This window comes from Nomascus leucogenys, chromosome 17 (genome assembly GCF_006542625.1).
Source record: "Nomascus leucogenys isolate Asia chromosome 17, Asia_NLE_v1, whole genome shotgun sequence".
Lineage (NCBI taxonomy): Eukaryota > Metazoa > Chordata > Mammalia > Primates > Hylobatidae > Nomascus > Nomascus leucogenys.
This window is the reverse complement of record NC_044397.1, coordinates 18,779,962-18,803,958: the sequence shown is the minus strand read 5'-3', so window position 1 is coordinate 18,803,958 and position 23,997 is coordinate 18,779,962. Positions and strand designations below refer to the sequence as shown.

At 40.5% G+C, this 23,997-nt stretch overlaps 1 protein-coding gene and 1 pseudogene across 6 annotated transcripts in view; one reads left to right on the top strand and one right to left on the bottom strand.

The window, feature by feature from the left end:
* Positions 1–23,997, top strand: part of TANC1 (tetratricopeptide repeat, ankyrin repeat and coiled-coil containing 1) — a 263,097-nt gene that overhangs the window by 81,565 nt on the left and 157,535 nt on the right. For all 6 annotated transcript variants that reach the window (XM_030796065.1, XM_030796063.1, XM_030796061.1 and 3 more), the window contains exon 3: positions 15,217–15,292. In XM_030796065.1, coding sequence (XP_030651925.1) covers positions 15,232–15,292 — 61 coding nt within the window. In that variant the 5' untranslated portion in view covers positions 15,217–15,231. The remainder of the gene's footprint in view (positions 1–15,216; positions 15,293–23,997) is intronic.
* On the bottom strand, positions 5,652–7,020 carry LOC105737667 (annotated as a pseudogene).

Sequence of the window (23,997 nt, the reverse complement as noted above, 5' to 3'; positions counted from 1 at the left end):
CCCAAAGTGTTGATTACAGGTGTGAGCCACCACACCCAGCCTGTGATATAGTTTTAAATTAAACCAGGTTATCAGAACAGCGTTGCAGTTTTGCCATTTATCTTTAGGCCCCATGCTGTGTAACAGAGACTTGTTCTCGAATGTCATTTTATCTGGAAATCCAAGGCTTAGGGTGCCAAGGCATGGTTTTAGTGCGTGTTTTTCCTCCAAAGGAAGAAGTGGAATGAGGTGTTAAGAGCTAAGGTGTGACCTAGAGCAGGCTGCTGAGATTCTCTAAGTCTCAATTTCCTTATCTGTCGAAAGAGGATACTTATAGTTCCCACCTGGTGGTTGTGAGGACTAAACAGGAGGATGTCTGTGAAATAAGTTTCTCTACCTCTGCCATTGCTTTTGTGGTTGGTTGCTGGATTTGTGAAGTAAAGGTCTTCCATTTGTATCGATAAATCTTCCATTTGTATTGATTTATGATATGAGGATTATAAAAAGTGATGTCAATTGGAGATGAATGCAGTTTTATAGTTTTTAGTGAATTATCAGTACATTGAAATATGGGCTTTGTTAGGTTTGTGAGAAGGCAAAGAGAGTTGGCTTGAGAAGTTTTACTGCATAAAAACAAGAATCGGATATTTTAAAAATTATTTTATATCCAGCTTTGTTGCAGACTCACATATTTTGCTGTACCAGGAAGATGTTTTGCTGAGACCATGAAAACTTAGTACATCTGTGCAACATCTTCATTATATCTAGAACAATTTTACATCCACTGTCTCTAATTCAAAGCCATTCAAGAAACATGTGTCTTGTTTTCCACTGGGTTTTAATTGGGCTGTTTTTCCTTAGTGGGAGACATTTGGACCACACACTTACATTTAGGAAATAACTTGGTAACTGGCCTACATGTACAAGAGTGTATAAAGAATGTTCTCATTGTGGAAAAAGTAGCTTCTGCAACTCCCTATTCCTCCCCAAGAAAAGAAAGCTGTGTGTATGTGTGTGTGCATGTGTTTTCTGTGCTGCTTCACAATAGTGATTTTTGTTCTTTAGGTCTGAGATGTTTCATACTGTCTGTGTTAACAGAAGTGATGACAGAATCAGTGATCAAAGGTTTTGCTGCAGAGTTACTAAGAGCTTTAATTGAATCTTTCACTGGGTTTTAGAGGAAAAACATCTGATGTTCATACATGGCACGTAACATACCTTCAAGTATAAGGCTTAAACTTCATAGGTTTGATTTTATGGGACCCCTACAAATAACATGTCATATCCACCCATAGGAATTAACTCTAATTCAAAATTTAGTTGAAGTGGTGTTTTGTGTGTGTGTGTGTGTGTGTGTGTGTGTGTGTGTGTGTGTGTGTTTGCTGTTGGGTTGGGTTTGGATGCCTTCAGTTTAGTTCAGAACTACCACCCCAGCTCTTCCAGAACTGCACGAGGCTCGCACCATTCTGGGAAGTTTGGCTGCTGCCACAGCTGAAATACTGAGCCAGACTTAGGTTATTTTATTAGTCTAGAAAGAGTATTGCGCTCTTGCAGCTGTTCCTAACCATGAAAACAAAAACCATCTTGGTTACCCAGGATCCATGAGAAATTGGCAATGGCCCAGTTTAAGTCCGTGTATTTTGGACTCTGAATTATATTTATCTTCCTACGGGCATCCCCTGATTTAGGGCATGCAGCTGGGGAATGGCCTGTGACTGTATGAGGCAGTGGGGGCGGGAGAGGCCAAGCCTTGGGTACCACATTCACTAGGAAGCCTGATCCAGTTAACTGAAACACTGCAGTTTCCAGAGCACAAATACTTTCAAAAAGAGTGAGGAGAGCACCAAGAAAACAATACAACCAACAGCGTGTATTAAAAACACCTGTCTCAAATATGAAATGTGGCATTTTGTTTTTGTACATTGTCTGTCACAGTAAATGTCTGGAGTCTTTCTCCTGTCATGCCAGGCCTAGTTTTTGTAGATAGTAATTTGGTGGTGATGGACATTCTTGATAAATAGGGCTTTTACAGACTGTTCTGAAAATGAATCATGGGACTTGCCTTTCATTGCTAGCAGTGGCGTGTTTGTGACATACTCGCTCCTGCTAATGTGTGCCAATCAGTAAGTTACTGTTTAATTTTCTGAATTTTATGGGATGATGCAGTAAGAAGGCGCTCCCCAGAAGTGGGCCCCTCAATCTTGGACTTCTCAGCTTCCAGAACTGTAAGCCAAATAGAAGTTTATAAACAAACTTCTATTGTTTATAAATTACCGTCTCCATGATATTCTGTGACAAAAGTACAAAATGGACTAAGACAAGGGATCTGTGAACTTGGATGGGTGGAGAAAAACTCAACTGTATTTTCACTAACCTCTAGCCAAAATATAGCCATTGCTTCAATCATGAAAGTGGGCAACCAACCATGTAAGATCAACAGGACATGTAACTTTGTCACATGGAAATTAACTGATTTTTGTATCATATTGTGGAAATAGTTTAAAATACATTTATGCCCATTGCTGCTTTAAAAACTATAGTAGTTATAAAACCTGTTGCTGTGTCTTATTTATGAGTTAAGCATACTTTAGTGTATCAGGTTTGCTTTTTGAACATTTTGCTATCTGTGTTTCAATATAATTAGTTTTCTTTGTAATAAGACTTTCTACTTAAAAATCATTCGAAAACACTCGGTACAGATTGCTGAAGCCATCCATGGAATTTAAAAGGTTACAGATTCATGCCTTGGATATGGCACCCTTGTGTCTTTCTCATCCTCGTTTGAGACTAGATTTGTTAACATTAAACCTGAATTTTTTTTTTTTTTTTAAGTCTTAACATATTTGGCCTTTGTTTTCTAGCATGACTTGTCTGTGACTTTTATCATCTGGAGCTCTGGTATTCCCCTTTTGGAGCTGTTGGAGTTAATTAAAAAATTAAGCCTTCAAGTCCAACAGAGCTTAAAGGAAAAAAAAAGAGAAAAAAATAAAGCCATTGTCCTTGCCCATATGCCCTTTCTCACAGGCTTCTGTGAGACTGCTTACTGCAACCAAATGTTTATGGCCAAGAATGGTTTCCTTTACAAATTCCAGAGGAGAGCACAGTGATGCATATGCTGATATCATTGCTTTAGCTATGGGAAGAGATGATGCTGTGTGGCTTGTATGAATTTGATTCAGCTCTCCACTGCAGTATCACTGCAGGCATATCTTGGTTTAATTTAGAACTTGATATCCAAGGTTAAAACCACACTAAATTTATTAGACTGTAAAATTGCCCAGAGAAAGACATTGAGATTATCAGGCCATTTCTCACTGCATCCTGTCACCGTGTAACAAGCTTTATACAATTTATGCACAAGAAATGAGGCAGTTTTCGAGTTTTTCGTGAATACCATAGTTGCTAACTTCTAGGTGAGTGTTAGGAATAGGAGCAGCATTGTTTGTATGACACAAAGGTGTCTGTCTCCCCAAATCCTCCACAATGGCATTGTAGCCCATCTCCCAGGGTTCTCCCCCTGTGGGCTAATGAACTCAAGAGCTTGCTCATTTTGGCATGCGTTCTGTTGCATGGTGCCTCCAGGTCACACATGGACAGCACTATAGTTTGAAATAACTGATAACTCGAGGGACTGTACTGTAGAGGTCTCTCAATGGAGGCAGGTGTTTTTGTTTTCGTATTTTTCAGGATAGATTTGCAGCATGGGATGCTGCTCCGGGAGTGAAGTGTGTGTGAGCATGTGTATGTTTGGCCAAAGCTGAGTTATCTTTTCCACCTGTTGAGCAGCTTTGCCTTTGACTCTCACCACTCCCTGGGGGCTGGTCTCTCTTCTTTTCAACTGAAAGAGGAGGCCTAGTAGACTGACTGCATGGTGAGGCTGGGGATCCAGACTGCCTGGATATACACTGAGCTGTGTGACCCTGGGCAAGTCATTAGCTTGTCTGTGTCTCTGTGGAATGGAGATTAACAGTACCTTCCTCAGCGGTGGTTGTGAGGATTTAATGAGTATATGCATGCTAAGTGCTTAGAACAGGGCCAGGCATGTGGATAGCGGTAAATAAGGGTTGCTGGCTGCACATTAGAATCACCTGGTGGAGTTTTAAAACCCTGCTTGGGTATTGAGAACTCCAATCCTAATGAAATTAAGGCCTGGGGAGGTTATAACCTTGTTCAGCAAGTGGAGAAGGGTTTTTGATGTCTTATATTCTGGGCATTAAGTGAAAGATCCATCTGTCAGCTGCATAAGCAAGAGATCATTCTGTGATGAATAGCTGCCTTTCACAGGCATCTTTGAGGCTGTCTGACCCTTCACTTTGAGGCCAGATCCAGTGCAATTTAAAAATTTTAATTTCCTTAGGTTTATAATACCAAATTTCATTCATCTGGCATTGATTGAGTGCCTTTTAACACTTTGAAAATGTCTTCAAGGTCTCTTTTCTTTTCGTAGTAAAAGCTTATCAGGCATAAGTGGCCTCCTCTGAGGGGTTCCTTTTTCATCTTTGATGATGGTTTATTATGTACTATGCTTACAGTGGTCTTAGGAACAAGAAAGTTTCCCCCTTAAAAATTATAATGCCTACAGGTGGAAGAGACCTGAAATTATCCAGTCCAGCAGGAAAGGGAACAGTATTCTTGGTGAAATAACAACTTGTCCAGAATCACTTTGTGTACATAATGCCTCTACCTGTATTCTGGGAGTTGCGATTTCACATCAGGAAGGTGGGCAGTGTAAGTTGGGGATTGTAGCTTTGTTGTATGACACAAGTGGGAAACAACAGGAAGGAGAAAGGAAAAGTGAAGAGAACGTAATTCTGAGTGTGGTTGTTGTGGAGCTAACTGCCATAAGGAGGATTGGGACTTGGGTTTCCCGTTGCCCTAAACCTTACACAAGGAAATACCCTATGGCCCTAGCCACGCCTTCTACAGTTATGTGAGAGGAGGAGACCACGATCAGACGATGGTTCATACTCAAACCCCAGGTGGTTCTCCAGGAGCTTCTTAGCTGCATGGCTACTGGGGCCCTGAGGTGATGCTGGTATCCGTAACTGCTACACTTTGATCCTCATGCAAAGCCTGTCTTTCTTTGAGGCGTGTATTCTGTGCTGTCCTGATCACCTCCCTATTCCGCCTACCCCCAGTTCATTGAGGACTTTGGAGGCAGCTGTTCAGTGCCTGAGCTTTCAAGTCAGGCCTGGGTTCACATCACAGATTTGCCTTTACTAATCCTGTGGGCTTTATCATTGTCTGGAATTGTTCCACATCCAAAATTTAAAAATTCTTTAAAAAGAACCAGACTCTTTTCAACTTCCTCATTCATTTATTCCGACTGTGTTTGTTCTTTGATCTCTTTGAGACGCCATACTTTTTCTCTCTGGCTATCCTACTTCTCAGGGCTTCATTCCCTTCCTGACCAGCCTTTATTTCACAGCACACCACTCTGAGCACTCCTGTACTGACCCCTGCACTGTGAACTCCTGATCATTGATCAGATCCTGCATTCTCTGGACCATCCCTGGATGGTTCTTGGGGCTGAGCATCAGAGAAGGGAATTGCACAGCATAGCTTATTTATTTATTTAAGCCCATGTGCTATTTATTTAAAACAACAAAAAAGAGTGGAGGCCCCCTAGGGACGGGATGAAACAAAACTAGCAGTGCAAGTCTGCCTCTAGCTCAGCATAAAAGCTTGTTGCCCCACTGGGCCATCTTGTTGTTGATAGGCATCTTCAAGAAGCAGTCAGACTGCATGTAGGCAGCAATTTTCTCCAAAGCCGCAACGGCACATGAAAGCCTTAAGATGTGGGAACTCATCCAGGCACTTGGGCTCAAACATGCGGTTCTGATCCAGGACGTCATAGATGGGAAAATCCACAAAGGTGAGCTTTCCCCTGCAAACCATGAGAATTTCTCCCAGGAACATGGAGAATTGTTTCAGTTGTTCAGGTAGCTGTTCCAAGTACTGAGGTTTCAGGGTTGGTTTTTATTTTTATTTTATTTTATTTTATTTATTTTTTTTTGAGATGGAGTCTTGCTCTGTCGCCCAGGCTGGAGTGCAATGGCGCGATCTTGGCTCACTGCAACCTCCGCCTCCCGGGTTCAAGCGATTCTCCTGCCTCCGCCTCCTGAGTAGCTGAGACTACAGGCGCCCGCCACCACGCCCAGCTAACTTTTTGTATTTTTAGTAGAGACGGGGTTTCGCCGTATTAGCCAGGATGGTCTCGATCCCCTGAACTAGTGATCCACGAGAAAAGAGAAGCGTCCCAAAGTGCTGGGATCACAGGCGTGAGCCACTGCGCCCGGCCAGGTTTCAGTTTTTCGTGGTCAGAGTTGTAACAGCGCTGTATCAGTTGTGTGCGGAAACTGGTTGCTTGGTTCTCTAAAATGTCCACTTGAATCTTTTCAGTCTTACCACACATGTGCTTGCCAGCAGTGTAGCACAAGATGGCATTGCTCTGGGTGACCTTGTTCTTCCCATCCATGAAGTTCGGTGGATTAGGAAAGTCCAGGTCTAGCTTGAATATCACATCCAGCCATTGGCTTCAATCATAGGAGTTTCCTGGCATGTGTACCATTTCTCCTCATAGGACATATCTGTGAACTACGGGAGCAGGCAAATGGTGTGTGTCAGCCTGCAAATATTCCACTAACCCAGAACCGTAGATGAGTTGCACGATATGATGATGCTACTTGTGAGCCTTTGAAGATAGGAGCAGTTTCATAATCAGGTGTTATGGCCTGGTCTGCAGCCTAGTTTGGATGATCAGAGCTGTTCAGCTGTCCGTTTTATTGTTTTTGTTTTTTTCTGAGAATCTCCTTCTGTTGCCCAGGCTAGTCTCAAAGGCCTGGGCTCAAACGATCCTCCCAAAGTGCTGGGATTACAGGCGTGAGCCACCATGCCCAGCCAGCTGTCCTTTTAATCTCTTACTTGCCTTCCTCTCATCTATAGGGCTATCCTGAACCTTCACCTCTTACCTTGTTTTTACCTTATAGACAAAATGGAGGCATGAATGTTTTTGGCTTTCCTGCTCATGTTTGTCCACATGTTGTCTTCCTCCTCTATCAGATTGTACTTGCCTTTGTGTCCCTTGTTGTTTGGCACAGAGTGGCAACGTACAAATGTATGTCGAATGAAAAGCTGCAATTGCTAACCCAACACTCATTCCTTAATTGGAAAATTAGGTTGTAACCCAATTTCTCCCACTTGCTGGTCCAGGAGAGCCAGGGCAAGTTTCTCCATTGCTCACAGCCTGTAGAAGGATATTAATTTTACTTAAAGTTATTAAAGGATAACAGTCTGTTTTTAGGTACAATAATTCCCTTTGAGAATTATAGATTAAAATTATGTTTCTCCACAACCATTCATTGATGTTGAAATTGGAAAACAAATACTTTGCTGGGTGGGGAGCAAGGCAGGGTCTGACCATTCAGAGGCCCAAAGCCTAGTGAAGGAAGCAGGTGTATAAACAATTAAAACAAGATGAAGAAGGTTTCTAAGATGAGGTGATTCTATGGTGTGTTGTGTTTTGAAGTGGGTGGGCTTATGAAATTCTTTCGCTTTCTCTAATAGATCTAAACATCTATGTAAATACCGGGATGATATACAGTACTAGTGACAATATTGGAGTTTTGTCTTCTAGTTAGCCGTGTTTTGCTGCTGTGGTAGGGAGGTAAGTCTCAGCTAGGGAGCACACAGGTGACAGGGAACTGAAGACAGGGAACTCCTGCCTGTAAGTGAGCAGGAGCTCTCTGCAAGACTGAGCTCTGCCTTGCACAGTAGCCATTGGCCTGGAAGACATCATGATTATTGCTGGAAATGCTGCCCTTTCTGAACCCTTCTTTTTTTGAAGGAGAGTGTATTGATTTCAGATTTTTGGCTACTGTCTTTGCACTCATCCCTTCTGTGTGCCTGTTTGAAATACCCAAATAAAACCTACCTGCAGCCAGTGCTTCTGAAAGCCTGATATTTGAACAGCTCTTACTATGTTAAATGTGCACTTCTTCATGTATACACCAAATTATTTTGACCATAAAGTTGGGAATTAGTACTTGGTACCAGAATTCTTAAATTATTAGTCCAAACTCCTTGTTGGAAGAGAATTGCCATTGATTTTGATTTCCCTTCCATAATAACCCTGGCACTCATTTAAAGACTTTTTTTTAGTGTTTGTTGTGTGTAAGGTACATTGCTAGATGCCATGGGGGATTTGTGGAGTTCAACATTTTTCACCATAATTTTGATCTATCATCATATTAGAACAAGGCAGGATGTAGAATTAGAGAAAACATATCTTTTGACCATTGTGGCCTGAGAAGGCTTTATGGAGGAGATGGTGTTAGAATTTGGATTGAACAAATCCCTTTACAGGTATATAAAGATGGCTCTCGTACTTAGAAGGACGCAACTTCTTTATCTTCTCCTCCAAAAGTGAAATTTTCTTTCTGCCAAGTACTTATCAAAATACTAATTTTCTAGTAACTTGAAATACTGGCTAAGGTAAGGTGTTTGTTTGTTTGTTTTGGTAGAAACTCTTCCTGAAACAACCTGTATGAATGTACAGAATATTTTAAATATAGGTGGAAGGTGATTTCACCACAATAGTTTCCACTTAATTTTGGTGCATCAGAACTTAAGCATTTGATTTCCAATTTCATGCCCAGAACTCTTTTAAATTCATATTACTTGTGACTGTAAATGTACTATGCTTTTTAATAACTCATACTTAAATCTGAAGTCTTTTCGCTTAGGACAAAACTGTAAAGAATAGAATAGTAGAATAGAGGTTCAGTTTGTAGAATGGGTTGTTGAATAAAGAATGAATGGCTGGATCTATGTGTCTTAGAGAATAAATTATAGTTTAATGTCTTATTTTCCAGCTATGCAAATTAAGAAAAACCAGGCTAGGTGCTGTACCTCATGCCTATAATCCCTGTGCTTTGGGAGGCCAAAGTAAGAGAATCACTTGAGCCCAGAAGTTTAGAGACCAGCCTGCGCAACCTAATGAGACCTCCATCTCTGTGAAAAAATAAGCAGCTGGGCTTGGTGGTACATGCCTGTAGTCCCAGCTACTCTGGAGGCTGAGATGGGAAGATAGCCTGAGCCTGAGAGGACAAGACTGCAGTGAACTGTCACTGTCATGGTGTCACTGCATTCCATCCTGGGCAACAGAGTGAGACACTCGCTCTAAAAAAAACAAATATATATAAAAAAAGAAGAACCAAAGGCCAATTCTTTACTTATCACAATTATTTACAGGTTGTTCTAGCCATCCCCCACACCCTGACACACTTTTCTGGATGAAGCATCTGGATCCTGGAGAAGTTCCATTAGTTGTTCCCAGTCATATTGGCAAGGTCTCTGTCAATTCCTAGGATTTCTCTACTAAAGTGGGGGAAAGTGTGAGAGAAATCCCGGAATGTCAAACACTCATCAAGGGCTGGTTTTTCCCAGCCTCCTAGGATCTCCTAGGAAATGATGAGACATGGCTCTTGCTTTCAGGAAATTTCTGTGTATAGGGTTTTCCATGAGTTTCTAGCTAACAGCCAGTGCACCATCTAGCAGACCTCTCTGTGTGTGTGTGTGTGTGTGTGTGTGTGTGTGTGGTTTTTTTTTTTTTTTGGTCTCTTACTCTTTGTTTTTTATTTGCTTTAGTCTGTATTATTTATTTTGTAGGCTGCTTCAGACTCCCTGCTACCACCACTACTTTCTTGTGATAAACTGTATGTTGCTAATGTGAAGAACAGTTCTAAAGGTGTTATACAGAAGGCATGACTGTTAGGTGAGTCAGACTAACTAGGTTTTAAGAACTTTTCAAGCTCCTAACACTGAGGATGTTTTTGATGCTTCTTTGAAGCAAAGAAGAAAAATGTCTTAATTAAATGTACCTTAGTTTACAGTGTTTCACTTGTAAATGTTGCTACACTGGCTTTATTATTTTTGACAAAAGCAGCATCTTCAGAGAATTTTGCTTTGAGCCCAGGTGGATAGTTTGATTGGAGAAGCTCCTTCTTTAGAGCGTGCACAGAGTATGTGTGTTTAGGTATTTGGGGTAACTGGACTGAGGTTTTAAGGTTAATTCAGATGTGGATATGAAGAGATATTGCTAAATGCAGCATTTTCCTCCCTAATATCTCATTGTCTGATGTCACATGGATTTAACTGAATTTTCTTGCATTCCTTGCAAGTGTGAATATATAGGAATGTTCTTTGTCAATTATAAACTGCTATAAATGTTGGTTAATTGCGTGATTTAGAGGAAATCCTACATCTGTGTTCATTGGAGCCTGTCAACAAATATTGAGAACAGGGTGGGTGCAAAGCCTGTGTTCTGGCTTCTGTTTGTATCTGTTAAAGAATAAACATAGTCCCTGCCCTCAGCTCCCAGATTCCACTTGAAATTGTGTAAATAGGCAGTATGGCACTCCAGAAGAGAAACATTTTACTGCTAGTACTCTTCTATGATCTCAGACAAGGTGGTCATGGTTCTGATATTGCCATTGTGATTACAGACTGAAATAGATTTTGTCTTGTTTTGGAATCATCTTACTATTTTGTCTAGGGTGCTTTTTGTTATATTTTATATGCCAACACAACATGTTGTGCAGAATTCAAATACATAATGTAGAGAGGTTGTGCCCGTCCCCAAAGACTTGGTGTGCTGAAGGAGAAATACCAGTAGTAAAAGTAAGCTTTTGATAGTCTATTTAACTTCTGGGGGGCTTAAAAGAAGAATCTGTGACAGTTGGAAAACTTACATGTTGAATGATAGTAGAAATTTAGGTGACTTCAGGCCATTGGCCTTCTCAGAGTAATGTTACCTATTCACCTTTTCTCCTCAATGAACATTACAGGAAATTTACTTCTATTAGTCAATTTTAGTTGTAGTAACTTTTAGTTGTAGTAACATAGAGGCTGGTCTTTCCTTTTGTTGGGGCTCAGGACAGGATACCCCCCAATATGGCACCTTGGCATATAAGAGAAACTGCAGAAGAAAAGAGGTCCCTCTGACCTCCCCTTGCCTTTCTCCCCTGAAGCATGGTCATCAAGGAATTCTCTGACCTATCTCACCTGACAGTTATAAGACTCTCATTCCAGAGAGGTCCTGCCCTGTACCGAGAGGACAAGAAGAATCTGGACAAGCAGGCCTTGCTAAGGGCCCCCACTCCAATTATTAGGCCTCATTCCCTTTTTGTTCAATCATGTTTCTACGTGACTGTCCATTCTTCATTGTACTTAAGCGTAAAAATTCAGTTTCCTGAGTCTCTGGATCCTCATTTCTGAAGGCTCCTGTGTCATGCAAAACTTTGGTTGAATAAATTTGTTATGCCTTTCTCTTGTTAATCTGTCTTTTTGTTATAGGGGTGTCAGCCATGAATCTTGCCATGGGTGAGGAAAAGATACCTTTTCTCCCCTACACTCTCTTCCTCAAAAGTATATAATGGAAAGAAATGACATCTGATGTTCTTCACATTTTCAAAGACTTATTCTTAAGTATTTGAGTTCAACAGTACCTTTGTTCTACTTGCTGTCATGGTGGCTAAGGTGTTATGGGGCAGAACTTGAGGGATTGTTTGGTCAGTATTTGAGTTATACCTGTGCCTTTGGTCTGTAATATAAAGTAGGCCGGGTGCGGTGGTTCACACCTGTAATCCCAGCACTTTGGGAGGCCAAGGCAGGCAGATCACCTGAGGTCAGGAGTTTGAGACCAGCCTGGCCAACATGGTGAAACCCCGTCTCTACTAAAAATACAAAAATTAGCTGGGTGTGGTGGTGGGTGCCTGTAATCAAAGCTACTCAGGAGGCTGAGGCAAGAAAATTGCTTGAACCCAGGAGGTGGAGGTTGCAGTGAGCTGAGATTGTGCCACTGCACTCCAGCCTGGGCAATAAAGTGAGACTCCTTCTCAAAACAAACAAAAAACAAAAACCACACACACATATATATAGTAAAAAAGAACACTATTTCTTATGTTTTATCCTATGATACTTGTCCATAAGTACTTCCTTACCATACAGTATGTTGGGCTTCTCATTTAATCTGCTGAGTCTGAATTACTGTGTCAGAAAGGCTGGTTTGCGTCATTTCTATTTGGTTCAAGTCCATGACAGCTCAGTGTTCACCCTTTTAGGGGAAAAATGACAGTAGTTGAAGTTGCTACTGGAAGGGAAGTGTGATGATGCAGAAGAGGAGAGCCTGCTGGCTGCCTACACAGGTGGGCTTCACGGTGCCATTTCCATTGAGGAATTTACCACTGCCTTCCCTTTGGTCCTCAGAAACTCAATATTCTCCATGTCTTAAATGGATGGGACTGGACAAAGTGACTCCCTTTCATAAAGCAAAGCTCATGAGAGCTTTTGTTTAAAGCTGGAGTACCGATTTGTTAATTTATTCTCAGAATTGTCTGTCAGCAAGCCAGATAGTTGTGTGAACTGGACCAGCACACTCTTTCCCTACTATTTGCAGACTAAGAAAGGAGCCAGATTACGAGATGCCTCTCAGTGTGAACAGAACCAGAACAAGAAGTAGTTGTATCATGCCAATGTGTGACAGCACCCAGCTCCAACAGCCCAGTGTGTCCATTTCCAGAATTGGATGTAGGGGTATGTGTTTATAAGTGTGCAGATCCTGGATAGTCTTCTCTGGAGTGTACTGTCATCATTGGCCCCTAGGGCCTATTCCTTTAAATGCTATTTCTGACCATCCCCCTTTCGGTGGGCATAGCCTGTATGTCCATTGATGACTGTTAAGTTCCAGTTGTGGGTTTAAGGCCAGAGATGATTGAAACTTCCAGGTGACTTTTGTATAGCTCCACTCTGATCTGTGTTAGTTTCAGAATTTAACTTGCTGGGAAGACTTACTTTTTTCCTTTCCAGTCTGGGGGGAGGGGAGGATGGTTCCTTACTTTTGCACTTGGGTTTAATCAGTTAAAGTTGTTCCAGGTCGCAGTTTGAATAGCTTTTTTAAGAATATAAAATTTAAGCTATTTCCCTCGAGTTGCTATTTATGGAGGAAACCAGGAACTGGAAGAAATATTATAGCAGATATTTGATAGCCCCTTTCACTTAAGACCACTGATGTGGAAGGTATGTCTATCCTGAAAATAGCTGAGTGTCCCAAAATAGGAAAACAGGGTGTCTGGGATGAGATACCAAAGTCAGTGTCACCTAGTCCTTGCCCCATGGGATGCCTATTCTGAGTGGCATGGTAGGTCTGCTGCCAACTAGTGATGACCTGGGTGATTAATCAGGAGCAGCTCATGGATGTGGTGGGGCCTGAGCTTGGTCAATGATCCAGGTAAACACACGGCTCTGGAAGAGTTCACCAAGGCTTGGTGCAAGGGACCTTGGACAAGCTTTGGTGGCGTGGCTCCATCAGTATTTTTCTCTTATTTTTTAGGCAGTTTTTGCTAAATTATAAACCCCAAAGTTGGTTGGTTGAAGAATATGTCTGTGTTTACCTATCTATTTATTATTAACTTTTACTGCCATTTTTTTATACTACAGTATTTTTCATTGTTTCTCTGAAGTGTGCTTGTTAAGAGAAGTTTGTGTTTTCCATCGGTTCCGTATGGAAACTATTGCTGCCTTCCAACTTCAGTGTTTGCCCTTTAGGTGAAACCTAAATTTTTTCACCACGGTTTATTCAAGCAGCATTTTCAAAAACAGAATTAGGCTCTAAGCCATGCCCCCTCGGTATGTAAAACTTGTGTCTAAGATGATTTTACTCCGATAACCTTCAGTATGGCTTTTTCCAAATTCTGCCTAAGATACTATCTTTCTAGTATCACTCAGTTTTGTTTGATGGTTGTTGCCCAAAGCTTTCATTGATCTGTGAGGAGAGACTGGCCTGGTGGAGGGGAGAAAGGTGGTCCTGCTGGGCTGCTGAAGATTTGGATTCTGGCCCTGCTGTTAATTAGCTGCGTGACCCCCCTGGCAAGCCAGCCTCCCTGGGTCTCTGTTTCTTCATCAGTAAAACAAAAGGCTTGGGAAAACAAATGCAGGCTTGGACCAAATGATAAGAAAGGTCACCCTGCCTTTTTATGTTGTGTGATTCTATGAATGGCAACACATTGGGATTCCTTACCCTTCTCAACGGGTCCCACAAAACTTCTGCTTACTCTGGGGGCTGAGAGGTGGTGTGTGGTGTGTTACACTGAGGCCATTTGAGGCATTTGTGCTAACTAGGCAGATATGGGAGCCCTCCTACATAGGAGTTTCTCCCTCCTTGCCTCCCTTCCTTTGCTCCCCTCCCCTTCCCCATCCTCATTCCTCCCCTCCCCACCCTTTTTCTTGCCTATTCGAGAGAGACCTGCTTGCCTTCTGCTTCCCTTAGTGCATTAATAAAGGTGAGATGGGTAACACAACCCACTAAGATTGGTTACCATCTGGGGTTGTTCAGCCATCTCATCTGAGTTAGTAGTGGGGAGAGAGAGCTTAAAGGAGACTGGCTTCATGATGAAATAATGGTCCTTTTGTCTGTCTCTTGCTGTAGAGATGGTTTCGTGTTTCATCTTAGGCCTGGGCCACTGTGGTGTTTTTACAAGCTCAGTACAACCCTGCTTAAAGATACAGCCTTTTCTTTAAAGGATTTGGCCATAGTGCCACAGGCCTGTTCTACCTACTTCCCTTCCCCACCCCAAAGTTATAACTTCCTATATATAGTAAAAACCCACTGTAGTGTGTGCTGTATAATTGGGTTCTCTGATCAGGGTTAAAATGTGTTCCCACTGTATTTATTTTGCAAATGTTTATAAGATATGCCTCATTTCATAACCTTCAAAAATGTTTTCCTTGTGATTATATAATTAGTAACACCTGTAAAACATTGCCTTTAACCATGTAGCTTCTTTCATTATCTTTTTGATTCCATGTTCTGGTGCCGCCTTTTGATGAACTGGGATTGGGAAACTGTGCCAAATATCTTGCAGTACTGTACCCAGGTTTAGCCTCGTAACCTTAATTAGATGTGGAATGCTGAGAATGCACTATTGTATTTTTTTTTTTAGCTTTTCTAACAACAGTGAACTTCTGAGCACTTCATTAAAAGTTATAGAACATTCCTTGTTTCTTCAGCATTTAGTTTCCCACCATAGTTTATTCATAAAAAATTAATGTAAGACTTAAGTTACCTTAATATTAAGCGGTCTGTTTGTTTGAACACAAGTTACCTCTTTTGTCAATACACAAGTTATGTTCCAACTTTCAACGTTTAATTCCTCTTCTCTCTGTTCCTTTTCTCTTTAGAAACAAGTGTTGAAAATGTTAAAGGCTGTGCTGAAGAAGAGCCGAGAGGGAGGAAAGGGAGGCAAGAAGGAAGCAGGTATTGTGCAAGAATGAGCCCAGCCATGGACAGCAGGCAGCAAGCTGCTTCTCACCCCAGGCCGGATGGATTTGTTGCTTTGGGAGTGGGTCAGAGAGGGTTACCTGGGTTAGAACAAACAGTGTGCTGGAGGCTATGAGAAATGAAATAGGCCAGACATGGTGGCCCACACTTGTAATCCCAGCATTTTGAGAGGCCAAGGCAGGAGGATTGCTTGAGGTCAGGAGTTCCAAGACCAGCCTGGGCAACATAACGAGACACTTGCCTCTCCAAAAACTTTGAAAAAATTATCCAGGTATGATGGCACATACATGTAAATCCTAGCTACTTGGGAGGCTCTGGCAGGAGGATCTCTTGAGCCCAGGAGTTCAAGGCTGCAGTGAGCTATGATAATGCCACTGTACTCCAGCCTGGGCAACAGAGCCAGACCCTGTCTCTTAAAAAAGAAAAAGGACAGGAAACATAATTTTGAGCTTTCTTATGAGAAGTGACTTTGAGAATTGAGTTTGGGTCATAACCAAATCCTTTCCCAGAGATTTAAAGGTTCATAATTTTAATAGGTCATTCAGATCTGGAGGGAGTCAAAGTTAAAGACATTGAGGGATAGCAGGTGTGTTCAGGAATTTGGTTTCTAGAAATCCCATTCCCTTTCCCACATGATTACATTTTATATGTTTGACCAACTGCTGGCTGACTGGTCTTCATCTTTTGGAGTATCAAATTTTACTCCTAACAGGTGGAGCCCCACTTAATGCCAGACTGCTTGCTTTCATTATAATGAGAACTACTTAATTTGGCTTGAATTTCATTCTTGTTTGTAGAGTTCTGGTGCATATTCTCACTGTGACTCTAAGAGCATTACATTCCTTGTGCTAACCTATTCTAGGATTATTTTGGTGAATACTCACTGATACACCCTTTTTCTCTCACTAGAAAAACTATGTATTGTCTACCTGTATTGCACAATAAAAATATGTTAGCATGAGTTGACTTGCCTGAGATGTTACATTTCACTCTGTAAACCCATGTTAATCCAGTCTCCTTTGAGAATGACTGGTTTTCTGAGTTACTATGTCAAATAACGTTTCAATTTTAATTTCTGTTTTAAGAAGTATGCTTATTACTGAAGCATGACAAAATTATGGTTAACTCTTTAATTCAAAAGATCTTGCAATGCCTTGTGATAATATTAATGTCTGTTGTTTCCATACTTATATAAGAGAATAAGTGGATTTCTAACATTTTTGGTTATATAGAACCTAGACAAAATTTCTTTTTATTGCTAATTATCCCTTAAACCAAGTCTGCAAAATGACAAACTCATCTTAAAAGTAGAGCCTTTATTGCAAAGCTGCTGTTAAAGCTTCTCATCAATGCCTGGGTGAGCAGACACCAAAGAAAAGGAGAAACCAGTTTTTAATGAGCTAAACAGGAGACCATAGTTAACCTTAGAAAATCAACCCCTGGCTTTGAATAATTAATTAGAATTGTCGCTGTGGAGAAATTTCGTTCACAGAATTTCCATCCAGGGGGACATTCACCCTCTCCTGGGTCAAGGCCAAAATGTCTTTCTTGTTAGTTTTCTGAAAGCTGTTTAAAAATAATAACAACAAAAAACTTTTTCAGTTTTGGCTCATCTGTCACCAATCATGAGAACTTTGTTATTTGCTTCTTTAGAAGCCTTTGTAATTTCCAGCATAAAGTTACATCCTAAGCTGTCTGTTGGGCTGGAACTGCCAGCCAGTGGGTTATTTTTCTCAGGATCAGGGTCCCCAAGCCTAAACTCACCAGTCGGTAACAGTTCTTCAAAACAGGCCTACCATCTGCTTTGACCAGTGCCATACTTAGAAGAAATAGCAATATATTAATAATCTTCAGCACCCATGCCTTTCAGACACACCAGACAGGAACATAGTTTGCATTTGAAACTTTCAGTTTCAGAGCATGTGATTTTGGGTTTATTTCTCCCTTTGGTCTTTATAAGCAACTATTGCTTTTTCTGAATCATTTCTTCATAATAATTTCCACACTATGGCTTTTTCACTAATACAAACCAACTTGAAAGAGCAATGGGAACGTTTCCCGTAAAACATCTGCATGGTATGTGCCTTTTAGCTCTTAACTAGAACCTAGTTGTATTAGGCTAGCAACAAAGCAGATGGAATTTTAAATCCTGATGAAGTTATATCACAGGATTGTTGGGGGAAATACTTGGAATTTGACCACTCATATATTGAGTCCATGCCAGTCCTCATTATATAAGTAAATCATAGCTAAGTTTTTCTATAAATTAAAGCTGGCTAATCTACCAAGACTGCTCTGAAACTTAGGTAATATCTCCTGCAATATGGAAAAATGTTGCTGTACTGTTTCCAATTAAAACCAATCTTTGTTGCAAAGACAAAAGAAAATTCATTCGCATGTACTTGAACTCATAATCATAGAAATTTAGGAGACATGTCTAAAAACTTGAGTTCAGCTTTTCATGTCCTTTGTAGGTTGTTTTTGCAGGCAATCTTACTACACTTTTATGTTAAACCTATTTTGAGAATTTGGAAAAATGCAGTAACTGAGATCAACTTAGTATCCTTCAATGGAAACCAAATATTTTTCAGAAGTATTGAACAGTTGTTATTCCCTCATTTATCCCTAAAAAGAAGTTATCACCTGTATCTATAGGTAAAACTTTAGCAGGTATTGAATTCAAACTATATGTATATAAGGATATTTGCAATATTATGTTTGTTGGTTTTTATTCTTTTGAGACAGCCTCACTCTGTTGCCCAGGCTGGAGTGCAGTTGTGCACCATCTCCACTCACTGCAACCTCCGCCTCCTGGGTTCAAGCAGTTCTGTTGCCTCAGCCTCCCGAGTAGCTGGGATTATAGGCACAAGCCACCACACCCGGCTAATTTTTGTATTTTTGGTAGACATGGGGGTTTCACCATGTTGGCCAGGCTGGTCTTGAACTCCTGACCTCAAGTGATCCACTCGCCTCGGCCTTGCAAAGTACTAGGATTACAAATATGAGCCACTGTGCCCAGCAGATATTTGCAGTATTATGTACAGTGAAACTTAAACTATTGAAAATCATCGAGTAAACTCAAAATAGCAGTATTCTTCTCTTTTTTATGATTATGCATTTTTACCTAGGAAATGCTTATAGTTGGGCAAAAAGTGTTTTCAGAAGGCTATAGAGGCATGCTGGAGAATGTAATTTTTAAAACTTTACCATGTTTTTTTTAGAAAGCATATTCACCTTGTTCCTGCTGTTCCATCAGTGCAAATGAGCACTGTATTTTTCTTGACCTTGAGTTTGGCCTAAGGGAGCAAAAATCAGTATTAAACCATAATATAGGGAGAAGGCCAGATGAGGGCATCGTATTTTTTTCCCTCTCCCTGCTTTATGTTAGGACCTTGATCTAAAATAAGCAAATGAGGCTCTGTGTTTATTTTTGAAGCTCTCCAGAGAGGCCTACAACCTTTACCACATGTTTCTTAATTTTAAGTGACCTTTACTATCAGAAAACATTCATATTACTACTATTAAACAGTTACTTAGTTTTAAAAATTAAATAATTACTAGACTCTTAAGATTAAGAGTATTATGATATTAAATCTGGACCTGGTAGGAGTTTCCAGTAGATATAAGAGCCACACTGGAAGTTAGTGTCTTTCTGTACAGCAACACTGTTTGGAAAATGAATAGGAAGAAAAGTCCCATTTTATAATAGAACAAAAACTTCATCAACCTAAGAAGAAATGTGCAAGCATTTTTTTTTTTTTTTTTTGAGACAGGGTTTTGCTGAGTCACCCAGGCTGGAGTGCAGTGGTGTGATCTCGGCTCACTGCATCCTTGACCTCTCAGGCTCAAGTAATCCTCCCACCTCAGCCTCCTGAGTAGCCACCACGCTACCATGCCTGGTTAATTTTTGTGGGGTTTTATTGCTGTTGTTGTTTTATAATAGAGATGGGGTTTCCACCATGTTGCCCAGGCTGGTTTCAAACTCCTGGGCCTACATGACGCACCCACCTCGGCCTCCCAAAGTGCTGGGATTACAAGCGTGAACCACTGTGACTGGCTATGCAAGCCTCACATTAAAGAAAATAAAACTTTATTGAAGGACTTAAAGGAAGACCTGAATAAGTGGAAGGAAATACTGTTTTTCTGAATAAGCTGATTCATTATTTTAAACCACCTAGCTCTTCCATAATTATGTAGACATTCCATTTAATCCTAATGAAATCCCCAATTTTTAAAGAAGCCTTTGTTTTTTCTTTTTTTTTTTTTTTTTTTTGAGTGGTTTTAGGTTCACAGCCAAAATTGGGAGGAAGGTTCAGAGATTTGCCCCCACACATTCATAGCTTCCACCATTATCAACATTCTCCACCAGAGTTGTGCATTTGTTACAACTGATGAACCTACGTTAACACGTTATTATCACCCAAAGTGATCAGGTTCACTCTTGATATTGTATATTCTGTGGGTTTGAACAAATGTATAATGACATATCTACCATTGTTGTATCACAGAGTAGTTTCATGGCTCTAAAAATCCTGTGCGTTTTTTTAAAACACTATAGAATTGATTCAAAAATCCATCTGGAAGAGAAAGTGCTTAAAGGAAAATCAAGGACAATTTGAAAATGTGAGGCAGGTGCATGTAAATGGCCAAACCTGATTCACATGCCTCGGATCTAGCTGCATGAGAGCCTGGAAGAGTGTGTTTGGACTTCTTGGCTAAGATTTGTACAAGATGGACTTTACCTTCCACCACCATATGCATTGTGGAGGATTCTTCAGTCATAGACATTGGGCAGGTTCCCTCCCCTTCAAAAACTAAGGAAGCACAGATATCTAATTGCAGCTCATTATGGTAGCTGTTACTACCACATAGCAAGTAAATGGCTCAGCTAATTTTTTTTCTACTGGTCTCCAAGAAATGAAGCATAATTTGATCTAACATCTATGATGTAATTAAAGCTCACAGTTGGTAGCGTTTCTGTTCTTTCTTTAAACCCTGGAGATTTTGTCCTTACTTTGGAAGCATTAGGTGGTCAAGGCCTCTTGCCCTCTCTAGAGAAGTCTGGTCTCTGTCTACCTCTGTCCCTTCTGCCTTCCACCAGTCTTCAATCTGTAGTGTTTTGCCCACTGTAATTCTCCTAGTTCTTCAGTATTGGCGAGGAAGTAGGTTCAAGCTGAGGCAGAACAGCAAAGTTCAGTGAACTTTTAATTGCAGTACTGCCTCAAATAAAATATAGAGTGATTAAGGAATAGTTCCTTAATGTGCCAAAATAATAACTGTTTATATTAAGTCTTTTCTGTTTAGTTAAATTGTTTGTGCTTTTTTATTTTTCCCCAGTAGGGGGGCTTAGTTTGAAGCAACTTGTTAAAAAAAAAAAAAATTTGACCTTTACCTTTCTCTCATTAAAACCCAGGTGGTTGGCTAAATACACTTGTAATAATGTTAATTAAGGCATTGGATAGTCTCTAAGCCTGTGTGTGTACTGAATTAATCTATTAGCTTTGCATCTAATTCTTCACGTTGAATTTCAAGTAGAAGGAAGCTGTTTGCCTCTAAAGTTTAAAAGCCATTGATGCGATTGTTAAACTTGGTATTTTAAGCCATTCCAGGCTACAGCCTGGCTTTCAGTGGTACCTTCTAAACATGCCTCAATACAAATGATGCTTTGTTTTATGTGGAAAATACGAAGCTGCTTTTGATTATTCTGTGCTGCCATTGCCCGTTTTCTGTGGTTGTGGACTATTTAGGAATTTAGTGCAGTGACTCTCTGGCTGAGCTATGGATATTTGGTATCTTCTTGTTAACATTCTCCAAAAGTGTTTCCCAAGCAACAAAACAAGCAGAAATAATTCAGTATATAAAGGTATTGTACTTTTCTTTACTGGGGCATTTAAACAAATTCTGCAAAATGTTAGAACATGATTTAAACATAGAATGGGACTTCTGTGTTTTTTTGTTTTGTTTTGTTTTTTGAGACGAAGTCTCGGCTCTGTTGCCTGGGCTGGAGTGCAGTGGGTGCCATCTTGGATCATTGCAACCTCAGCCTCCTAGGTTCAAGCGATTTTCCTGCCCCAGCCTCCCAAGTACCTGGGATTACAGGCATGTGCCACCACACCCAGCTAATTTTCGTATTTTTAGTAGAGGTGGGGTTTTGCCATGTCGGCCAGGCTGGTCTCAAAATCCTAACCTCAGGTGATCTGCCCATCTCAGCCTCCTAGAGTGCTGGGATTACAGGTGTGAGCCACTGCACCCAGCCTGATTTTTAATAGGAGCAGGAATGCTGGTTGTTCCCTCTGGTTTGATAGGTTCCTTCTTCAGATTTTCTTTGTTGTCCCTCATGTATGTCACAAAGTCAAGAAAAAGCATGGACTTTGAAATTAGAGGACACAGACTCATATCCCAGCTCAATCACCTCCTATTTAACTTGAATTTGGACAGATTTTCTTAACCTTGATTAAACTACCTTATAGTTATATTGTCAGGGTTGAATAAGAATACCTTTCTGAAAAAGTGTTTTAGCTTGACATTTGGCCTCTGCTAGATATCCAGTACATCTTTTCTTTTTTGAGAAAACTGTGTGATACCTTAAAGAACTAACAAAACCCTTAAAAATATATAAATAAAAGGTATACCTAATGTTAAATGATGAGTTAATGGGTGCAGCACACCAACATGGCACATGTATACATATGTAACTAACCTGCACATTGTGCACATGTACCCTAAAACTTAAAGTATAATAATAAAAAAAAAAACTACTTGTTCCTTTTCTGTTATGGAGAAGACAGGACTGATCTCAGATGAAGAGTGATGTTCTAGAAGCTTCTTTCTATGACTTCCTATTCCCAAATATTCTGGCATCTCCTCTGGATACTAAAGGCTGTTCTCCCAGCTTCAGCCTTTCCCCTGTAACAAAACTGGGGAAGCTCTGAGTCATTTGTCTGCCCTATGGTGGTTTATGCTTTCAAAATAATGTATTTTACCTTTTAACCTCTATGAAGTACTTGCATTTTATGGTTTTCTCTTTATGAAGTTAAACTGAAAGGCTTTTCTCCTTGCTAAAGGGATTTCGGGAGTTGACAAGCAGTTTTGAGAGTAGACTTCTAAGTACAGTTTATAAAATGTTATCTCAACACATCCTTTGTGAATGAAGGTCTTTATATATGGAGGGCCCTTGTCCCCCGACCTCTTCATAGCTTTTCCATGTGTTTTAGGGAAATATAAAGGATGAAAGAGTTAGGGGAAGTAGGGAACAGATATCTACCGTTTATCATTAGGCACCTACACGTAAGGCCCAAGCTGGTTTCATACAGAACTGCCTGTTTTCCTGGTGGGGGGACATACTTGGAGAAAGCTCTGGACCCCAGAGGAAAGGGAAGTCAGTCGTCCTGGACTAATAGACCTTTTTATGGCATAAGATCTCCAGCAAGGCACCACCTATCTGAATCATCATAAAGCATGTGATAAAACTCTCAAACAATGCTTCTTTACTTGAGCTGCTTTTTATATGTGTATGTATAAATGCCACAGGAAGCTAGATTAGTAGTAGGCAAATGAGCAATTCAGAGTTCATTTTTAAATTATCAAATCTAATTTATTTCACAAATTTTTATTAAAACTCCTCTGTAAAACACAAAGGTCTTATTTTGTACAGACTTAGTTTTCAGAAAGTTCCATGTATATGTAACTTAATTCCCATAAAAAGTTTCATCTTTGCTTTTCCGTGTTTTCTATTTGCACTTCCTAGAAGGGGAATTCTAGGTTTTATTTCTATCCTACAGGAATGTAAAAAACTTGATTTCATATAATCTACTGGCAAGTATAGTTCCTGAGTGGGAAGATGGGCTACAAAGGATTCTGAAGTAGATTGACTTTTATTTCGTGGCTGATGATCCAAACTGAGTATTCCTCATAAGAATCTTAAGGGGATGGTGTGTTCACCAACCAGTTGTCTTGCAGTTGATGAGGGTGGCCATCGGGTGACCAGCTGGGTAGCCCTAGCTCTGGAGTAGCATCAAATTGAGAAACCTTATTCACATCCAGAATCAGAGTTAGAAAGCAGGATCTGTGTGTCTTCTCTCTCCCACTCCCCTCTGTCCTTTTAGGGGCAGGCTAGTTATAACTCATCAGCTATGAAAATACCATTGTTCTTGTCCTGTGTTCTGGTGACCACAGTGCAGTGGGTAAAGCTAAAACGAGCAACTGAGCAGCTGGTTTTAATTCTTCACACTCTTAAAGTTTGTCAGGGAGTTGCCCATTTTTAAGGGAGTTTGGAGCCTCCAACTGCTAGATTTGGTACATGGTGATGATCTTTATGCCCTGGGATGTCATCAGGAATGATGTCTCTGATGTGAGACGTGCATGGAGGTGGCTGTAGTGGTTTGAGATCTTGTCTGGAGTTTTTGTAGATCACGAAACTGGCTGATAGCAGAGGCTAAGAGCCTGGAGGTAGACTCCAGGTTAAGGATGGAAGAGAGCCACCTGCACACGGCTGTCTTCCTGATGATTGTGTTTTTATTTACTTACCAAAATTAAGGAATTTATGTTAATACATTGTTTCTTTGTGAGGACTTGCTCTTCACTCCCCACTAAGCAAATTTTCTATATGACTTATCTAGAAAGCTTCTTTCCAAGTACCAGATGTTAAAAATATTTTGATTTTTGATAGTACATCTTCGTGT